The sequence below is a fragment of the Oncorhynchus kisutch genome, linkage group LG6 (genome assembly GCF_002021735.2).
Source record: "Oncorhynchus kisutch isolate 150728-3 linkage group LG6, Okis_V2, whole genome shotgun sequence".
Taxonomy (NCBI): Eukaryota; Metazoa; Chordata; class Actinopteri; order Salmoniformes; family Salmonidae; genus Oncorhynchus; species Oncorhynchus kisutch.
In genome coordinates, this window is record NC_034179.2 from 70,420,401 (window position 1) to 70,443,416 (window position 23,016).

Consider the following 23,016-nt stretch of genomic DNA (forward strand, 5'->3'; position numbering starts at 1 on the left):
TGAGGTCAGTTGTCTTTCAATTCCAGACAATTCAGGAAGTACACTGAAATTCAAATGATCTTAAATGCTTTTCAATTAGGAACATTTGGAATTGTAATTTGGTTTACTTTCTGAATTTACTGGAATTTAAATGGAATTGGCCCCAACCCTGGTAACCTGCAGTAGTTTGTCTGATTATTTTACAAAAAACTGCATATTGACTGACAATGCTGCGAGACTACACTACATGGCAAATAAATAAATAAACAGTTGAAAGATGAGCGGTCACTGCTTGTATCTCCATAAACACAAAATATGAACTGCACAAAGACCTACAGATTTTTTGAGGAATAACTTAGGTTGCTTTTTGACTGCATCATCTCTCCTTCTGTCTGCACTGACCTCTCCCTCCACATGATCACCCTGCCCCCCCACCTCACTCTGTCTCTGTCTCTCTCTATCACACACACACACACACACACACACACACACACACACACACACACACACACACACACACACACACACACACACACACACACACACACACACACACACACACACACACACACACACACACACACACACACACACACGTCCTCTCTCTGTGTTCCGTCTCACTCTCCTCAGAGGAAGCACTCTCCTTAATCAGATTCCTGCCTCATTGATTATCCTAATGGTGCTCCACAGAGACTTCCCCTCCCTACCCCGGCCCCTTCATCAAGGTTGGTCAGACACAGAGAGCTATGGAGACACGTAGAAAAGCCTTCTGGAGCTTTTCTACATGTGTTTTCTGTCCTTCTTTACATAGTCTCACTACTTTGTTTTCCAGAGGCATGTCTTGTAGGTAGATAAAGAATACGAGACAACATCTTTTAGCTTGTATTGCATTTACTGGTCTTACTTCACGTCAAACTCAAATCATCTATTCTAATCACCATCGTCTCCCTATATCAGACCCTTGCCAGGCCACACAGGCACAAACAAGCTGACAAGTAATTCAAATAGACAGAGACTGAGGTCCAGGAACGGACATGTATTTTATTTGTTCACCTTTGTAACATTGCCATGTCATTCACGATCCCTTGTAATTTGCTGCCGGCACAAACAAAATTGGATAGCACTTACATTTCTGTATGTCACTATAGATTTTCATTTAACTGTCACCTGGGACATTGACATGTGCTGGAGGGGTTCCTACAAGATTCTCTCCTTTGTCTCCCCACAATTACAGCACCCAATGCAGTCCAGGTGAAGTGCTGGATATATCCTGTCGTTAGCTGTGGCCATGGTGATAGATTCAATAAGCAAGGCTCTGTCAATCTCAGACAGACTCCTCTTCCAGGAGAGAAGCCTCTGGAGTAACAGTAACGTGGCAGGTTAACACAGTTATGTCTGTGCTTATTATAGCATATATGTACAGTACAGGCATGATTCTTGTAGCACTGTGAGCATACATGCATACATTTGTACAATGTGTGTCAGTACAATTAAACATGTTTTTGTATTTGTATTTTTATGAACATTATCATGTAAGCACAGTGAGAGAGGAAAAACAGGGAAACAAGTTAACTTCTACAGAACGACGGCACTAGGAACCTTTGATTAAAAGACGACTCAAAATGTAATTCTCCTGTCATCAGTGACCTGCCCTAGTAACAACCAGGTAGTTTTGGTGGTTACACTGGTAACTTAAAACTGAGAGTAAGATAATGATTTTCCAGATATCACAATATAGTACAACTTAAAAACTTGATGAAACATTCTTTCAAAAAAGGAAGGCAAAACTATGCAATTAAATTCAGATCTCTTTCAAGTCGTCACTAATCCTTCGTCCTTCTCGTTCTCCGTTTCAAAACCCAAAAAATAGGATCTGTTGCGATCCTGTTCTTTACGCGAAAAACTTTTGAAATAATTAAAGAGAAGGATTACTTTACACACCTGGCATCCATCCACCCCATAACATCATTTAAAGGTACACTAGTTTTTCCCTGATTGGCTCAAGATTTGTGGCTGAAACGTTACACACGCACAAAAATAGTTCCATTTATGCCAATCAGTGAGTCTTTTCCTCGTCTTTTTAATATTGCATTTGCCATGACCCTCCCTCTCGGTCCTCCAAAATGAAAACAATCAACCATTAGGGCCACACTGTTGATCAGAAATGAAAGCTTCATAGTGCTCCTCTAAGAAAAATGAAAACTAGCTTAATCTTTATCCTTATCTATCTCGTCCTTTCAAAACCTTGACATGTTGACAGAGCTTGTATGCCCACTCATACAGTAGAAATCTGGCTGCTCAAAATGGCTGTGAACATTTGTTTAACTGATCTGTAAACTCTTCAGCCAAGGAAAAGAGGGTCCCCTGTGTCACTCCCCATGCACGTTGAAACCATCTTTAGATGTTTCCAGTTTGTGCTCTTACTCTTCATTTGTCAAAATTTAATTTCTCTGACCTGCACATCACATGACCATCGACCATCAAATCAAAAAATCTCAAGACACCCCAACACTGGGCACACACTGGTCGAATCAACATTGTTTCCACATCATTTCAAGGAAATGACGTTGGACGTGGAATAGATGTTGAATTGACGTCTGTGCCCAGGGGGGATATTTCCATATACACTGTTATGTACTGTATATCCTACGTTAGCAATTATTGGACATCAAATCACAATAGCAACTACTATTTATTCCATTCGCATTGTGGGTATTCTATTTCAAAAACAAAAAAATAAACAAAATTATATCAACAAGCAATATCCCAGACTAGACCAACCAGAGTCATTCACAAAGACAAGAAAAGATGTAAGGAAGAAACAAAAATGCGAGCCTTGGTTAAAGTGTTTTGTTGTTCTTGTCTAGAACAGCAAATACTACATTGAAAGTAATTCCTGGTGAGTAATACTTTTTTTTCTCAAACAAGATGTATTTAGGCACGTACGACTAAGTCGCTTTGGATAAAAGTGTCTGCTAAATGGCATATTATCTTATTATTATTTTTATTATAAGATGAATAGATTGTGAACACTGTCCTGATAGTCCTTATCATGCATGCTGTGTCACTGTCATCCAAATGTAGTATGTTTCTCTCCTCTTCTTTACTCTCCTCATCCCTCTATCATATTATTCTTCCAATCCTGCTGGGCCCTGTAGACAGAGTTATTTGCTGGTTGTCTTCATGCTTGTCTTCACCACAGGGAGCTTACTCTCCAGCCTGATCAGATGCTCTGCCACCTGGTCCTCAGCCACCTCCAGGAAAGCTGCCATCTCTGGGGTGTCTACTCTCACCAGCTCCTCCTCCTCTTCATCCAACTCCAGGACAGCAGCCATCTCTGGGGTGTCTACTACTCTTACCAGCTCCTCCACCTCCACATCTCCCTCTCCTGCCTGCAGGGCCTCATTCTCGGCCACCTCCACCATCTCTGTGCCCTCTGTGTGCACCACTTCCAAGTCTCCATCACGGAACTTCTTCACGTGGAAGGTGAAGGGCGGCACGCGGTACACGGTCGTCTTGGAGCGGGCGTAGACGGTGTGGTCGGGGGTCAAAGACTTCTTCAACATCTCCTTGGAGCCCTTTAGCTTCTCCTTCCGCTCCATGTTGGGGGTCATCTTGTTGCCCAGCTTGCCCATCTTCTTCTCCAGGCTATGCTTGGTCTTCTCCAGCTTGTCGTGGGTCTTCTGCCTGGTCTTCTCCAGGTTATCCCTGGTCTTCTGCTTGGTCTTTTCGAGGTTGTCCTTGGTCTTCTGCGCTCTCTTCTCCCTCTGCTCTTTGGAGAAGGCCTTCTTGATGTTGTCCACGCGCGCCTTGCTGGAGCGTTTTATCTTCTCCGCCCGGGACTCTTCGATGATCTCCTCGATCTCCACCTCCTCGTCTGAGTTGAGGCCAGTGAGCGCCGCCTCGCCCCCCTCCTCAGGGATCTGCTCCAGTCCCCCTTCCACAGAGCAGCCCTCAGCTACATTCTCTGCCACCTTGGATGACTTTAGAGAGGCTTTAGCGGCCTTATTCTCATCCTGTGAAGACACAAAGGAGAGAGTGGATGAGGTTAGACAACAGGAAGAGTCAACATACAAGATAAGTATGAACGTTTATGTTTAAGGCTCCAGTTAGGGTCAAAAGAACCGCAGCAGATCCTGTTTTGCAGCCAGCTGATAGACTAGGACAGTATTACATATTTCTTTACTCTGTTTTACCGTTTTATATTTGATTTGTTTTCAAGCATGAGTTTGCAAAGACAATATTAAATCTACCTCATTATATATCAGTGCTCTGAGGGAGATAAGCTGTTCCCATCCTAATGTGTTCATTCATAGGGAACAATGTGTTCACAGAATGGAATTTGTCCAATATATATATACACACATTTTCAAATTGACTGCATGATTATAGAGATTATATTGAAGTGTCACGTTAAAGCCCGAGGCAGAGAAAATGAATTAATATCAATTCATATGAATGTGGGCTCTGAGATGGAAATGAAATTTGACATTTGTGTGTGATAAATTATTCATCTTCATGGCTTGCCTCAGATATGTAACTTTATATTTATCAGTCCATACAAAAATATATGAAACATGACTGCTACTGGTGGCCAGCCCCATCTAGTGGTCATACAATACAAACTGACCAAGACTCCAAAATCAGCACAGACAATGAAATACTGTCCAGCCAATAGCAGACTTTCCATATGTACCCTAGAATGAATGACTACAATACTTTAAATAAAGTCTGCCTGAAACCTCTGTTTGTATGTGAACCTGCAGACTGTGACTGATGTAACATTTAAGAGTGAGAGACTTTAGTCAGATTGAAAGTCAAATGTCTAGTTATGTGTTTCCCTGCCGGTTGTGTGATAACCACACCAAAGGGTTAGGTTATGTAATATGCTTACTGAGATGAGCTGTAAAGAGGTAGGACTACCAGTGACATTTGAAAGGTTGTAGGTATCCATCCTTACACTCACTAAGACTGAAAAGCCTATTAGAGAGAAAGAGAGAGAGAGAGAGAGAGAGAGGGAGTATGTATGCATGAGATACACCAGGAGAACATTTACCACAGTTATCGCAATGATTCAGCGAGGTAGGAGTGTGCAGTGAGGTAGTTTACCAATAGCAGGAAATGCTTTTGTGTCTAGTTGGCTCAGTATGCTAGTTTCAATATTTGGCACCATACAAACCTGTATGACATGCTCTTTCACAAGCTGTTGGTGATTATACTGATTTTGTGTACTGAACATTTACCAATTAGTTTGGCTGAGAAGACCCTGACACTAGTTTCTAGTATAACCAAAATAACTGCAAATGTTCTCAGTATTTCCAATGGACTGGATCATACAGTCTTGCACTCCATCTAGAGGACAAGAAAGTTCTAGCAGCCGGTAAAGGGATGCCACATCAGATAAGGCATTGTCTGTTCCTAAAACCAGTACTTCATACTGACATTCACAAATACTCACACACAACCCATCTGTCCAAAACATCCCTTGACACCTATGCTTCTCTGACAGCTGCCACTCACTCAGCGTCTCAGTGATTTTTTTCTCTCACAATGTTAGAGAAATGTTGTATTGCTGAATATCCACTGAGGGAGACCAGGAATATGCAGAGGATGTTATCCCTCCTAATGCCCTATGCTAATCCTAGCATACCCCTCTGACCCTGCATCCCATAGAGATAGCTATGTCTTTGTTGTCACTGCCCCGCCCTGTCCCATCATAGCACTGCTCACATCACACATCACACTTAACACTTTCCACTGACTCTATGCACACTCATAAGACTATATGTACACTCACACACTACACTACACTACACTACACACACACACCCTTTTACACTCAACATATGCTGCTGCTACTCTGTTCTTTAATTTACTCTTATTATTATCTATCCTGATGCCTAGTCACTTTACCCTGCATTCATGTACAAATCTACTTCAATTACCTTGTTGATCAGGTACTGGTACTCCCTCTATATAGCTCCATTCTTCTGTATTTTATTTTATTCCTCGTATTACTGTGCCTCGTGTTACCATGTGACTTATAAGATTGTGTTTACATTTGACTTTCACTCATTCTGTAAAATTCTATAGTATCACTTATCTCTTCAAGTGTCTCTTGCTTCTCTATCGCTCTCTCTCTCTCTCTCTCTCTCTCTCTCTCTCTCTCTCTAAACTCTTTAACCCTGTCTGTCTTGACACTCTCTCTGTCTCTGTACACACTGTCCAGATATAATGTTGGGAAACTGGCCCAGTCCTGATTGTCTGAACTGAGTCACCTTCCTCTCTCCCCTGCCGTATGTGTGTGATCTCACATTGAGATCATTGTGGGGAATGGGGATAGGTCGGCTTGTAATCAGGGAGTGAAACAATCACAACTGAGTCTGTGTTATCTGAGGGTTGGTGAGCTCATCTCAACTTAGTTTTTTTACTTCTAAGGTTTTTTTTACCCCAATTTCGTGGTATCCAATTGGTAATTACAGTCTTGTCTCGTTGCTGCAACTACCGTACGGAGAGTCGAAGGTCGAGAGCCGTGCGTCCTCCGAAACACATCCCAGCCAAGCCGCACTGCTTCTTGACACAATGCCCACTTTACCCGGAAGCTGCACCAATGTGTCGGAGGAAACACAGTACACCTGGCAACCATGGCAACTGTGTCAGTGTGCACTGCGCCCGGCCAGCCACAGGAGTCACTAGGGCGCGATAGGACAAGGACATCCCTGCCGGCCAAACCCTCCTCTAACCTGGACGACGCTGGGCCAATTGTGCACCGCCCCATGGGTCTCCCGGTCGCGGCCAACTGCGACAGAGCCAGGATTCGAACCCAAAATCTCTAGTGGCACAGCTAGCACTAAGATGCAGTGTCTTAGACCACTGTGCCACTTGTGAGGCCCCATGTTTGCTTTGTGTGTTCTCCATTTCTCTTCCTCTGCCTAAAAATAAAACGCTCATCTCCACATTCCCCTTTCCCTGTCTACTTTGCAATGTGTTGCGTAATCACACTGCTTATTGATTCCTGAGGCGATGGCTGGGGGAGATAATCCGTCCGTTAGCTGAGTTTGGCCTGTTGACAGAGTTGGGCATAATTTGAGGCACTGCGATGGAACAGATCTGTATCGCTTTAATCAACTAATTCGGTCAGGAACTGCCAATGTAAAAACAATGCCATGGCAACCCGTCACAGTAATAAGGTTAAAGGTGGAGATTTGCATCATTGTGACACATGAAAGCAGGTTTGTAATGTTTCTTTAACATCTCATGAAAGGTGTAGTCATTGTCCTCTCCTACCTCTCCACCCTGCTGTTACCTCATATTAAATCGTTCTTTATCATTTGTTCCTTCCTGTGTAGGTGTACTCCCAGAGCATCTAGCCCTCCTCCACCTCAATTAGTATCACTTTCCTTCCTCCCCTTGTTATCGTCAAGGCAACAATCCCTTGACACTTTCTATTTGCTTCATCATGGTTCAAACAAGCAGCTCGGGGTCACAGCTCATGCAAAGCCAAGGCTTTTTGTGATAGCTTTCATTACTCTTGTACCGGGGGAGATGTGAGTGTTTTTTGCAATGATGAAATACATTTTAAAAAGTACTTGACTGGAGCAGCGTGCACTGTTAAACAGGATAATGTGATGTTCAAGCCTGCAACATATGTTCTGAGACAAGTTGTGATTTTGAATTCCGTACTTTGGTTTATTCTGACATACTGAACATCATACCTCATCACTGCCAGGCAGATAGTATGTTCATACGTTTCATATACTGTATTTTTGCATCGGCATTAACCAATACCACACCCTTCCCCTTATTAATCCTTGTGCTGGTCTGACGTTCACAATGGTACTAGTGGAACCTATCATAAAATGACCATCGCTTCCTTATCTGGTGCTGTGTCCTACTCTGCTTGCAGTGTGTGTGTTTATTTCGGGCTCGCCTTTCCCTCTCTCCGGATTCCATCCACCATTCCCTGGCTACTAGCCACTGTAACATTCTGCCCCCTCCCCTCCTAGCCTCTCCTCCCAGTCCTCAACAGGGCAACAGATAAACACAGGAGCATGTCACCACGGCAACCACCATTGTGGAATATCGCCCCAGGTGGGGTGTGAAGATTAGCCTGATAAAAGACTATGGAGGATGATGACACCCCAGCGACACCATCGGATGAACGAAAACGCTACGGTACTGTGTTCTATGGGACAGATTAGATTCAGAACATAACTGTCATCATCATACTAATATCAACAGTCTTGCTATAGCTAAACAGTACATTACCCCTAAGCAGCATGTTGGCCTGGCCTACCACTGATTCCATTGGGGTGATATAATGAGATGATGGGTGCCTCGCCCACCTCGGTACAATGCCACATAGAAACTGAGAGAACAAATTGAGAGGGCAGTTCTCTCTGATGCCAGCCAGCCACTATGTCTAGACTAGGACCCATTAAAAAGCTCTTTCCCCCAACCAGCCCTTGGTTCTTCCAGACTCAGACCCTGTTGACTCTCAGAACCTTCACTCAGAGCCTCACTGCAGAATAACAATCAGGAGCTGTGAAGTCTGGAACAGGAAGAGGCTGCAGGCAATGGAAAAACTGCTCAGCCGGGCATTCTGGGGAAGTCATCCAAACGTAGGACGCTACATCATTGAGGGCATCGCCATCTCCTGTTTCGAGGTGGTGCCCCGACGCAGCCTGATTAAAATCATGTAGGAAAGGAAATGCACGTCTTCGCAGCCATCAGTAGCTCTCCCTGTGTGTGATTAATGAGAGAGAGAGGGAACCCTGTGTTACCCTCCTCTCTCCTCCCACTCTAGCCGTGGAAAAGTCTGGTCTACATGTGAGTGTGTACGCTACTATGCTTGAAGGAGTGCCTGTGGAGAATGTGGTTGGTTGAGTGTGTGTGAGTCTTCACAGAAAGAAAGAGGGAGCTCTGTTTGTTAATGTCTCTTTCTTTGCTCGGCTCGAAAGGGAGAGTGGCCTGGGGGGGGCCTGAATTACAGCTCATGGAAAAGCTGGCAGATGGAGGAGATTTAGCACTGGTTACACTGTGTGTGTGTGTGTGTGTGTGTGTGTGTGTCTGCGCACGCGCGCGTGCGTGTGTGTGCGTGCGGCACACGCATGTTTGTGTGTATGTGGAACAAGAGTATCTGTAAATCTCTATGTGCATTACTGTGTGTGTTTGTGTACAGTGTGTGTTGGCTATGACAGTGTATCCTATTCAGGGTGCTGAGTCCAGGCAAGTCTATTGCTCATGAGTCGTCTCTCTGAGGGAAACAGAGAGAGAGAGAGAGAGAGTGAATGAGAGAGAGTGTGTGTGTACTTATTAGAGAGAGAGAGAGAGAGAGAGAGAATGAGAGAGAGAGAGAGAGAGAGAGAGAGAGAGAGAGAGAGAGAGAGAAAGAGAGAGCGAGAGAGAGAGAGAAAGAGAGAGAGAGAGTGAATGAGAGAGAGAGTGTGTGTGTACTTATTAGAGCGGGAGAGAGAAGAAGAAGGAAAGTTGAAGGTGCAGTGGTAAACAGGCCTCTTAACATTTAAAGTCTTGCAGTCCCCATCGATGCTACATGAAGCCTATCCTGTTTTGGCACCTGAATGCAGCATTTTACTATTAAACCTTAAAAGGCTTTCTAGTTTGGTTATTTTTCTCTGAGTTTGAGTGTTCTGCCTCTGACTCATAGGCACTGCGGATCATTATTAGGCACACACTAGTTGCCATGGATGACAACAGAGCAAACAGTTGTCCAAACCACAGCTAAAAACTCTAGCAGCTATGGCTATAAGGGCACTCTTTCGTCTCCTAGCCAGCCCAGGGCCCCTTTTCTGCAACACAAAGCCACACTCTCAGACTCTCTCTCCTTAGATATCAGTCACAGTCCTATGACATCAGCATTTTATAACGTCAATTAAATAAACCTAATATTAATGTCTGTCTGTCTTTCATGACCTATCAAAAATGTCATGTGGATTTGATAATTGTTGTAGATAAGGAATGTCACAGACTAAATTGTTTTGTAAATTACCGTCCATGCCCTTTTGGATGGAACTGAAGGTTTTCACAACAAAAGTTTTGGGAATGTAGATGAGGACATGTTTGGATGACATTAGGATTGATGCCAACCCTTTACTCTGGTACTCTCCCACATGCATCAGATATTTCACAAGAACAAGAGATGAAGCCTAGTGAGGTAAGAGGTGCTACTTGGGTTTGACTAGGAAATTGACATCTACCTACAGATGTAGGATCTTAATATGAGCCAGTTCACTACAGCAGGAAAATAATCGTTCAGCAACAGTAAATGTGAATTATTATATGGATTATAATGAATTTACATTTTATTTGTAGGGGTTGATACATTTTCCGATAGGGAATATCAAGTCTGACATTTTAAAATGAAAATTACAATCCTTTTTAAGCCTTGAATATACTACAAGTTTGCATTTCATGCTGTGCAGGGCAATTCTCAGTAACAAAAGCGCAATCAAATTAAGATCCTACATCTGTAATAAATTACCTCTACTACCATCTTAATCAGATGCCCGTGACCTCCCTCCCCCATTCCTCCTGGGGCAGAGATGAGAGGCATGCCTCGTGAGTCACCCTGGCAGCTGTCTGATCCTGTCTAGCCCCAGTCTGCAGTATGCAGCTGTGCCTTCAGCTTTCACAATGACCCATCTGGGCCCCTTCTACGGCAGGAGCAGAGGGTGGATGGCCCCTGGCAGTTATAAACATGGTGCTAGCAGCTGATGTACTACAGGCTACTGTACATTTCCGTTGCTTAAGCCTCCTATAGGTATAGTATTTTGGGGCTCAACACATTTAACACCAGACTATAATGAGAATCGTTATTTACAAGAAGCTGTTACAGAACGGAGTGGGTTAGTCTATGCATCCCAGCTCACTATTTTAGTTCAATTAGACGCAGCCAAGGCACAGAGATCAGGTTCTCGTTCCGTCTACCTCGAGGATTCCCCAGGATGCTCATGACCACCATCATGATGCAGTTGAGGAGTACAAAGGGAATTCTGTGTAATGACCCATGACACGTTTTGCTCCTCTCTGATCTCACCATCCCACTATGGCAAACAATGTAGCATAGCCCAACTGTGATGGCTTCACATGAAATGAAGCAGTGGAAATACACTCTACACCTTTGCCACCAGGACCTCTCCCTTTCCAAACTGAATTCCAGACAGCCAGGTTGAAAAAGTTCCCTGTATTCTATTTGGGCACAATTGTGGTGTAATGGTACATCTTGTTTGACACCGGAAGGGAGTTCCTTGGGGTTTCTTTCAGAGCTATGTGTGACCTCACCACACAGGAGTCTGGCGGGGATATATCCCTTTCCAAGGCTCAGCCAATCCCCTCAACCTCTCTCCATGACTACAGCCACTGGAATCCCTACAACTACAACCACTGTCAACATGGCATCACCAGCCACCATGGAACCTTTGCCTTTCCACATGTTTTTCTGTAGGACTGGAACGTCTGACTCTCTAACGTAGTGATTCTGTAATGTCTGTACTGAGATCTGCTCCCAGCGTCTAACATTAATGCCAGGTTGACAGTTTAGATATAAAGTCTGTATCAGATCGCATCGGGCTGTAGTAATGATTAATGGAGCCATCGTTCCTGCCTAATAACATAAGACACACATCAAGCCATTAATCCTGCGTCATGTCAGTCTGCCTTTTGTTCTAACTGTCTCCACTGCGTAACTGATTCTGCTTTATCTAAAGGGCACATCCTTGGGGAAGGGAGGGGGATGTTTTAATGGGAAAAGTTTGACATTCGAGAAAGAGCTTTTGTTCTCGCTCTTGGTCTGCTCGTCAGGTGTGCGGCAGCCTCTGTTTTGGTTTACACTATCAGACTATCCCTGGAGTTTATTGGGACCAACACAATCCAACGTGTTCTCCTTCCCCTCGTCCACCTCTGGTGGAAGGTTATGCCACCCGAGACGACTGATTATAATGTCCTATTATGAGATATGCCAGAGTTGTCAGAATCTCTACCGCTGAAGTTCATATCGCATAGTTGACATCAACATACCTGTGTGCGAGGCATTAGTTCTATTACCTGCACTTAAATGTCTTCCCTCTCAGAGAGAGAGGTGTTAAGTAGTTCTAGGCAGTGGTGTGTCTTAATAAGGGTGAAGTATAGGAAGAGTAATAACAACTAAAGCCAGTGTCAAACCCTCCATCCACCAACGAAAGCTCCTTAATAAGAAACCATTTTAAAAGCTTGATCAGTCTAATGCCCTCTGTGTGCAGTCTGCTAGTTTAATAATCAGAGTTATGAGTGGCCATAACCCACCCAGTGCCCTGCCTAGATCTCAGTGACAGGATATAACTCACAGGCCGGTGCCAGGAACACACAGTCCGAGCAGCAGGCACATGTCACCAGCTAACACAGCCGCACCTGGAACTGCAGGACACACGCTCTGAATACACATATGTTATGCACTGTGTTTTGATGTTGACATCTGAATAGCCGCACACAATCACAAAGACACAGGTGTGCACACACAGAGATGCAGAAACACGGAGGCACATCCACACACACACACACATACACCGACACCATCGTTCTGTGCTGCTGCCGGTGGCTAAATCAAGTCTCACTCTATGAAACAGGACCCTCCGCCATTCCATTCCACATCGTTGCAAGAGTATTTATAATCAAAGCACCAGAGCAGATTTTCTTTTACACGGTTTCGGAAAAATTTGGCTGAGTTATTACGATCTTGGCAGTGGCCTTTGAAGTAACGGCTAGAGCGTAGGCTACAACGTACAGTAAGTAACATGTTTTCAGTGGTTGCCTCAGCTCCCACAATTCTGTTGACTGGAATTGGAACAAAATATCTGTTGACCAACCCAGGAACGTTGAGTGGCAGATGGACAGGTGCCCTGACCTTTAGCTTGCCTGGCAAATCATGTCTTCTGTTGTGGGAGCGAGGCCTGTAAGCCAAGAGGGCAGTGGGTGGTTGAGACCCGTGCAGACGTCTGGGTCATACGAGTAGTTCATGTTTGTATCTCTTAATAAGTGCAGCTCACAGTGACTTCATCTGGTCCCCTTAATTTGGTCCTCAAGTGCAAGAGTAAAGGCTTTGACCCATACACTCGCTCACAAGTACACACACATGCACTCATTGACAGGATGAGAGCTGAATTACCTAACGGTCAGCAGGAAACAACAGTCTTGTGGGTCTGCGAGTCAGACGACACAACAACAAGTGATGCTGTTTCCCAACAGGACCCCACCTCTCGCCCCCAACAGCATCAAAATGCACATTGTTAACAATGCTGCATGTGCTCCAGCTGTAAAGTCTACTACTAATATATAAATAGGCATGGACAAAGAGACACACACTACAGTGGTTTCAGGGTAATATACTGTGTTCAGGTTGGCAGTGATATAAAACCCTGTACGCAAGAGTAACACTGTCTATCAGCCAATCCCTTATCTAGCCTTCACACAGCCATGACATCCAGATACTAGCTATGAGACAGATCTGTCAACCTTCATGAACCCATTGATCTTTGTAAAGAAATGATTAGAAGGAGAATAGCTTTTACCACCGGGTGTGATAGGGTGGAGCAGGGGTCTTCAACAGGTGGCCCATCTGTTTGGGCTTCATTCTGTCAATTTGCAGTCTACAAATTATTATAATTATGTTCCGTCCCCCAGATCATCCACTCAGAATCTAGTTGGGGACTCTAATGGTAGAGGGAGGTGTAAAGAAAGACAGAAGAGAGGTGGATAGAACCACCACCGCTGAAGGGTGTATGTAGTCGGGTTTTAGAGGCACGCTGCACTACCACCAGACCAGACCACGGCAAAGCCCTCCTAGCTCTGACGGAACTGTGTAAAGCAATATGGCTGAAACTCTACCAAGCTCTCTGAGTTATTAGGTGGAGCTAAATGATTGAACCTATCCAGTCATGTCTGGTATATCTGTTTCTATATCCGTGTCTTGTGTTAGGGGCCAGGGGTTGATTTGAAATCAGGCATACATTGCATTCTTTAGGACATAAACTCTATGAATACTGTGACAAGAGAATAGAAAATAGAATAGAAAATAGAGAATAGAAAATAACTATTCTGTGATTTTGAAGCACGAAGAACCTTAACAAGGGAAGGCATACACTCCTTTTGTCAAGAGTGGAACCACATAGTTAAAATAATACACAATCCTTTTACACAAGTTAGAACAAAGGCAGAGAGAATCCTTTCAAGCCAGGGAATGATACTGTGACCTATCGCAGCGCTTTTTGATATTTCCCAAGTATAAAAAGGAAAGAAAAACAAAATGAATGACAGCTCAGTGCTCTTGGCTGAACTCATCCTAAAGCCAGAACAGATATGAGAGAAGAGGGAGATAATCATTAGAGGAGCACAGACGGCTACACTTTGCCAATAGATACAGTCCATGTAGCTAGCTGGCTCCAGGCTGTTCCAGTCTGTTCCTAGGCCATGATAAAGATGGTGATGATGGGAGGGAGAGCCAACAGAGAGAGCCTGTGGTTTGGAGTGAACTCAGGATGTTCAAGGAAAACCCACACCGGAGGAAAGAAGAGGAACATTTTATTTGACGCAAACATACAAGAATGTAGGATCTCCTTGTCAAAACGAGGGCTCCCCCTTTTTCCTGGCATATTATGGCTGTGGTCTTCCTTCTATTCTGTCCATACAACATTTAGGATCCCCTGAAAACTCGGGCAGACATCTTAGAACAAAAATAACAATAAAGTGAGTGTAATTAAGGTGAAAGGGCATGAAGGGATACACTTCAAATAAACTGTACATGAACGGCTTACCAAAACTGATATAATACTCCTGAATTTGCACTCAACATAGAACATAACACCATGTCAGTGTGTCATTCAGAAATGTGAACAGTGCGGGAGAGGGGCAGTCAACTAACGTTTCACACACGCAAATGCACAATGACCCTAGAATTGAATCTCTCGGCCAGTGTTCTACAGAAGAGCTGACACGCAACAGTGAAATGTAGAGCCTGCCAGACATCTCTCCACAAGCTGCAGGAACCGGAGGGTGGGGGGGGGGGGCTAGGAGTATGGATGACAGGAAAGGTTGACCCGGAGGGGAGTGAGAGACAGTGAGGGAAGGTGGGAGATTCCAAGGGGATGAATCAGTGCCAACTTGGTCTGCTGTCTACCTCTCCATTCCCCTCTCTCTCCACCCTACTGTACGTTATCATCACACCCCTCCCCGGTTCCCCCACAGTGATCACAGTGAGTCTTTGGAGGACAGGTTAGTCCCCGACTAGACCATAGAGGGGTCACAAGCTTGAGGTAATTGGTTCTGAAGTGCTGCCATGTTTGCCTGGGGTTGGGGACAGAGACTGGGGGACACAAGCTGTAACTGAGAAGCTGGATGTCTCCTGTGATACAGGACTGTCACTGTCCCCTGACTCCGTGCTAGAGCAGTACAGGGATGCGGAAGAGACTCATCCATCATAGACACACATATCCTCACAAAGTATGGTGATCTTGAGTCTTCAATAACAGATGAATGAGTGGACTGACAGTCCATGCTACACCCTCAATGCAATGATCAGATGGGCGGAAGGCCTTGGTCCACAGACACCTCTGAAGCATCCCTGGAGGAGGGGAGGAGTAGAGGAGGAGGAGAGAGAGAGGGGGGTGGGGTGATAGAAGATGGGTCAAGGGACATTTGAAGTTGAGAGAGGGCCATGAGATGTAGCTTTGCCCTAGGCTGCCACAACACTGTCAGCTGCTGAAAGAAAGAAAGAAAGAAAGAAAGAAAGAAAGAAAGAAAGAAAGAAAGAAAGAAAGAAAGAAAGAAAGAAAGAAAGAAAGAAAGAAAGAAAGAAAGAAAGAAAGAAAGGAGAGAGAGAGAGATTGTGTGTGTGGATTGTGTGTTCTTCTGTCGATCCAGGTTTAATTATAAAGCATCCCTGTCAGTATGTTTCCCTGATGCTAGTAATATGAAAGGATGTGACTATTCTCAGAGTGTACTCACACGAGAGAAGAACAGCTGTGGTTGACGCCAGCACAAACTCACACAGGCAAATCACGGAACATGCACGGACAGAACATGGAACACTTGACTTGACACTTGACACTATCAGCAGTTGAAAACGTAAGGTTATTTGCGTAACCCCAGTTCTCTGATGATGGATGTATCACATGTGGGGTTTGCTAGGACTCGAAAGTACCTATCAAATGTGTCTGTTGGGGACAGACAGGTAGAGTGGAAAATGTGGTGAGAGACCATAAAAGGAGCCAGTCTCCCGCTGTCTGGTTATTCTCAAGCATAATTATCTTCCTCACACTCTTACGAGCAGGGGAATGATATAGACACTACTCCACGACAAAAACTGCAAAAACAGAGAGTGTGCATCAGTATCTGGCAGGCCTGTTTTTTCTTCTCTCTCACTGGTTATGCCACTCTCTCCAAGTGAGGATGGATAATTGCTGATATGCTAAGCCAGCAGCATACCACCCTACATCCCACTACTGGCTTGCTTCAGAAGCTAAGCAGGGTTGGTCCTGGATGGGAGATGCTGCTGGAAGTGGTGTTGGAGGTCCAGTAGGAGGCCCCGTTTCCTTGGGTTGAATTATTTTATCCCAGGGCAGTGAATGATTGCCCTGTGTAGGGTGCTGTCTTTTGAATGGGATGTTAAACAGGTGTCCTGACTCTCTGTGGTCACTAAAGATCCCATTGTAGGGGTGTTAACCCTGGTGTCCTGGCTAAATTCCCATCTGGCCTTCATACCATTATGTCCACATAATCATCCCCAGCTTCCAATTGACTCATTCATCCCCTGTAACTATTCCCCATGTCATTGCTGTAAATGAGAATGTGTTTTCAGTCAATCTACCAGGTTAAATAAAAATACAAAAAATAAGCCCTGCATGACGATAGCTGCCAGGACTAGTCATAAGCAGGATTATAACTGCCAACCGGGAAATCACTGGTCATCAATGGGCTCGAAGATGAAGAGGGAAAGGATTGGTATCGCTCAGGCATCCAGGGGGTCAACTTTTCCTTTGTCTGTTAAGCTGGATATTCTCAGTCAAAGTGTCATTTCTCCCACCACCACTAGGCTCATGGTACGACCACATCCTAGGATGACACTACAGGAGGCATGGATGCTATGGTCTGTAATCATACAGATCTCCTCCCAAGCATCTGGGTCTAGGGTCTCCAAGTTCAGTTTCTTCCTCACCTCCACCAGTAACTCAGCCGGATATTACTCAACAATAAAGAGGTCCGGTTGAGAGCTCTAAATGCTTGGGCCAAGACCATGTTAGTTTTCTGAAAAACAGAGGCAGTGAGGCGCTGGTGTCGTTAGTAACACAGCACATGGGGCTGAGTTGGTGAGCCAGTGATGGCTGCACCATGGGAGAGTTGCCAAAACTATATTGTGTATGTCCAGGCTTGGGGTACCCTTAGCAAGAATTCTGCTAGTGACGGGTTTTTCCCACATGCCCTTAGCTTCCCTGAGGCAAGCTGGTACCGCAGGGAGCAATTCCTTTATCAGGGCTGTATGGGACTGGAGTCTCTTTCTGTCGTATAGGTCCCTTGACGGGCCCTGAGCCCGCTTGCAGATACTGTATGAAGGAGCCCAAACTCTATTGGAGGAAGGGCAGCTCCACTGCTCTTGGGCCGTCAGGTAAGCTGGCGTGAGAGGGCGGGAGAACGTGATCGTAATCTCGAGGATCTCCGTGAGATTAATCCCATCGTCATCCTCATCATCCCCTAACTCACCCTCCCCCAACACTACGTCGTCAGACAGTGAGGGGAGGGAGTCAAGGCCATGACCTCGCTGCAACTGGGCTTAGTTGCGGAGAGCTGAGCCTCAGCTATCGCCGTTGGCTCGAAGACAAAGAGGGGCTATTGAGATACAAGCACGTTTTAGACCTTTTCTCGTAAGCACTCCGCAGTGCTCACAGGACTTAGGGTCCTCGAATAGAGGATGGGAATCTTTCCTGCTTGACCTATGTCACCCAAACACACACACACACACACACACACACACACACACACCAACGAGCTGAGAGCATTTGCCACAGAGACAGTGGGAAGGAGTGAAACCTGACTCAGAGCCAGTGTTGATTCACCATGCTGTCACTCTCTGGCCGAGCTCCTCCAGTATCCTTTAACACGACACCATGCAGTTGCTGGCAATAAATAGAGCTGGGACTGAACCGTGTAGGACTACGGCAACATGAAGGCCACAGTTCATACGACTGACTACTGGTAGAGTCACAGTTCAGACAGTTACAGTGGTGTGGAGTGGAGTCACAGTTGACAGTTCAGACAGTAACAGCAGTGGCATTCACCATTCTGAAAGTACATTCAGTAACATAGGGGTCAAATTGCATTGGGTAATATGGGAGTCAAGGTTAACACAGTAACAGTTCAACAGTAAGTATTAGTTAGTTGTTTTGATTGGCAAAGCACAGGTGATGGAGAGGATGAGGAACTAAATGTGACAGGAATTTTCAGCTCCATCCATGGCTTTTTTGGAACTTGATGAAGCATGAATTTAGGGAAATGACAAGGCATCAGTAAACAGAGAAACCAAAAAGTGTTGTAATACTTTTCACTTCACATTGGGTTGCTCGCACGCACACAGACTGTAAAAGAAGTCAGAATGCCTCAGACAGAATCCAGGACTGGGCGATAGGAGCAGCGTGTCAAACAGCAGGGGGGCCCTCCTTTACTGAGGTAATTTATTAAGACCGGCCGTCTCCGATTGGGTTCCTGCTAAATGCCAATAATGTAACCTAGTGCCACAGTGGACATTCCAGGACAGGGATCTGACAATAAGACCGCAAGCCAATGCGGTCTTTGGTAATCACTCTTCCCAAATATGTCAATGTTTTATAAGGCATTATACTGACCTCCTCTATAGGCATTTTTAAAGATTAAAAGACAAAATATATCATTTAGGCATAAGACAAAATGTATTTTCCAAATAGGTCCTTCCTCTGCTTTCTTCTCCTCTGGTTGATATACTGTACTGCAATCATGCCAGCTAATAAGAGCAGAACTTAGTTGAAATACAATTTAAAATATCTCAATTACTTTCACATGCATTCAAAGTAAGTATTCAGATATATTTTATTTGAAAAGACAATTAGTTTAATATTTTAATGCATTTGGAAATATACTTTGAAAGTATTTGAAATACTCAAAAACACTTACTCAAAAACACTCCCATGCATTTAACACAGGTATTTGAAAATAGTATTTGAAATAAGTATTTGAAAACAATGTCAAATACAATTTGGCAGACTATTTGGTTTTGACAAATAACCATTAAAATACTCAAAGAAAAGTACTCGTTTTGGGCTGTTTATCAGAAAATCCTCAAATACACAGAAAAAGTATTTGAAATACCAAATACTCAAAGGCACATGTATTTGTAGCCAGGTCTGAATAGGAGACAAGACATCACTGAACTTGCCCCCTGCCAGGTTGCAAGCTACCAAAAGTCTCGCCCTGCCATGAGGCTGCCAGCTGCAAGCCATTAGACAGACATTGCAGCACGCAAGGCTAAAAAAACACCAGCCCATGGAGTAGCAGGCTGCCACAGAGAGAGGGGCTGTTCAGACTCAACTCTCTGCCACTCATTCACACTCTCTCCCTTCCCTTTCCCTCACTCATCATAACGGAATCCCTCTGCTTGACTAGGACTTTATGTATGTACACTGGAGTGGTGTGACTAGGAGGTATACAGCCTGGTAATCTGGAATTAGGCTACTCTGTATTGAGACACAGGGGAAAAGTACCCCCGCTGGTTGCTATGGAGAGGGCAATACAAAGAGACAGCCATACATGTGAGGGGGGAACGTAGGAATGCATACCAGGGCATACTCAAGTTTATATTGAGCATGAAACAATATATGTACTGTATCTTCACTCACTGTATACGCTTAGGTAAAGCGAAGCTAAATACCCCCAAGCGCATACTGTAAACAAATAAATTATAACTCTGGAAATCAATGGTAATGCAGAAAGTGAGTACAAAAATACAAATGAATTAAAAGAAACGCTTTGAAAGCAGCTTGGTTAGCCCTGCGAGGAGCATATAGTTGTAGGCTACAGCTACTTATAGTAGAGTAGAGTTGACTCTTTCCACAGTTCTATATTCACACAGAGTTATTGTGGGTTTTCCAGCCAGATAGGCCATGATGAATAGGCAGCATGGCACCGCTTCAAGACTAAAATGACGTCTTCATCTTACACTGTGTTGAGGCTTTCAACTATCTGTCACAGTCAGTCGTCATAGGTCGGGCGTTGGTTTAATCACATGTGGGCCACCGGTACTACTGTGTTTATGGTGTCATCTTATGATTTGGTCCCACAGGTCTGGCTTTATATAGCATTAGCCGCATTGGTCAACCATGAGACACTGTGGTCTGGGAAAGGTCAATGAACTCACTCCATGTGTCATTATTCATACAAACTACCGCACTGGGCAGACGTCAATTCAACATGTATTCCACGTTGGTTCAACGTAATTTCATTGAAATGATGTGGAAACAATGTTGATTCAACCAGTATGTGTCCAGTGGGACTAAGATGAGTATCACTACTAACTAACACACTTGACATGCATAGCCAATCTGTGCAATATAATTTCCTGTTGGTAGACAGTGTTTGGAGTTTTTCAGAAAGGGCTGAATCCTAAGTTGGGATACATGCACATAACTCCAATGTTGAAATCTTTGACATTATGTTTTAGTAGAAAATATAAGTTACACACACACACATCTCAAATTATAAATTACACCATCGCATCAGCATTCGGCTCTCAAGCAAGAGCTTCCTCTCCTGTATCAGTGTTTCTCTTCTCCAGTCCTCGAGTACCTCCTAACACATTTGTATTGTTGCCCCGGACAAGCACACCTGAATCAACTTGTCAACTAATCATCAAGCCCTCTAATGAGTTGAATCAGGTGTTTTTGTCTTGACCTACAGCAAAAATGTGTATGGCTGGGTTTTCTCAAGGTCCGGAGCTAAGAAACACTGGTCTAAATACCTCACTGGTCTAAATACCTCACTGGTCTAAATACCTCACTGGTCTAAATACCTCACTGGTCTAAATAACTCACTGGTCTAAATACCTCACTGGTCTAAATACCTCACTGGTCTAAATACCTCACTGGTCTAAATAACTCACTGGTCTAAATACCTCACTGGTCTAAATACCTCACTGGTCTAAATACCTCACTGGTCTAAATAACTCACTGGTCTAAATACCTCACTGGTCTAAATACCTCACTGGTCTAAATAACTCACCAGTCATGGAAAGCCTGAGGCCGAATAGCTTTGGCCAAGTATACCAGCTAGAGCAGTACCAGTTTAGGGTAAACTCATCCTTGAGTGAAGAGCCACTCACTCTGGTGAGAGAATGTTTAAACAGTTGCTGTAACGTTATAATAAAGTTCAGAGTGTATTTCGCACCGGCTCATGATTTTCCCATGCATCATGGAGAATTCACCCAACCCTGTGGTGGAATCTAGTGGTCTTGTACAAGCTTTCTCCACCTCACATCTGAAGCAGCCTACTACAACCCACTGTTACAATCTACCATACACAAGAGGCTGTGTATCCATCTTTTGATCCACTCAAACATTGTATAAATTGTATTGTGTTCAAGATTTTTTTAAAGCTTGTAATTTCCACTTAAAAAATGTCAGACTTGATTTATCCTAACAAAAAATGTATCAACCCCTACAAACATGTCCATTAATTATAATCCACATATTAATTAACATTTCCTGTTCCAGCAGCATTATTTTCCTGCTGTAGCAAACTGGTCAAAAAAAGATAGCACACCTGTATTCAGCCTGGCCTCAGAGCCTGTTGGTATGAATACACACCCCTCTGTTTCCCACTCTCACCTGGTAGATGAGAACCTTGAAGTGTCGTCTCTTGAGTAGCTCATTCTCGTTGCTCTCCAGTTTCTTGATCTGGCCCGCCTGCTTCTCCAGGTTGGTGCGGACCGTCTTCACGTTGACGCTGACCTTGCGCACCTTGTCCAGCATCTTGTTGACGGTGTTGGCTGTGCCAGTGTGGCTCTTGGACAGCTTGGACAGCTCTCCCTGGATGCAAGAAACAGACTTCTCCATGTCCTGCTGTCTGGTCTCCAGCCCGTTCTGGGTCTGTTGGATCTGGTCAACCACCCCGATGATCTTGTCTAGCAGAGTCAGCACCATGACCCCGTTGACCTGCGCCTCACTCTTGGTGCCCGTGCCCGTGGCCAGCACCAGGTCCACATCTTCTGAAAGGTCGTCTTCATCGCTGTCGGTGGCGGGCTGGACCGCTGCGGCCACCAGGGACACCTCCTCGTCGTCGTCAGACACCTCGGTCAGAGCCACTCGCCCCTTCTGCAAGCCTGCTGGATCCGCCATGGCTGTCAAGTCCAAACACACACCGCTCAGCTCTCACGTAAAATCAGGATAAAAATAGACTACCGGGAGAACAAACTTTGAGGGGCCACCCTGACCAAAAGTCAAATCCAAATACTTTTCCTTTCTATGAAGGGACACTTCCACTTCCTTGGCGTTTTTCCTCTTCCCACTTTCAAGTCTACTTGTCTTCTTGCTGTATTTCTTCTCCTCCTTTTTCTCTTATTCTCAGTCCTCTCAGTCTCTCTCTCTCTCTCTCTCTCTGTCTTTGCGTCTACCCTGGGATGCTGGCCAACCAACGGGAGTGGAGCCTCTCACTGCTGAGGCATGTGTGTCCTGACTCAAATGACAGGACTCCCTATGATACCACCCAGTCAAACTTTTCCTTTCCTACAGCCGGCCCCCAGTCCACCCCACCCACCCCCTGCTCCTGGGGCTCCACCCCATCCCCTGCCCAGCCTGAGGGTATAAAAACCCCAAGCCCTTGTCTCCACCCCTAGTGGTTGGGCAGAGCCTGGCAGACCCCGCCCCGAGGGGGTAGGGACTGCCAGAGGGGAGGCAGGGGAAAGAGCCAAACATGCACACAATGGCACAAACTGGCACAGATTAAGTGCAAGGTTTTAAACTCCAGTCACTT

The 23,016-nt window shown here is 44.8% G+C and overlaps 1 protein-coding gene across 1 annotated transcript; it reads right to left on the reverse strand.

Annotated features, from left to right (window-relative positions):
- Positions 1-1,000: 1,000 nt before the first annotated feature.
- On the reverse strand, positions 1,001-22,745 carry LOC109893325 (caveolae-associated protein 1-like). The gene is made up of 2 exons (XM_020486505.2): positions 21,873-22,745; positions 1,001-3,995 (listed from the first exon to the last, which is right to left on the reverse strand). Exons 1-2 carry the CDS (start codon positions 22,380-22,382, stop codon positions 3,144-3,146), a joined length of 1,362 nt encoding a protein of 453 aa, XP_020342094.1. The 5' UTR covers positions 22,383-22,745; the 3' UTR covers positions 1,001-3,143.
- Between the last annotated feature and the right edge of the window lie 271 nt (positions 22,746-23,016).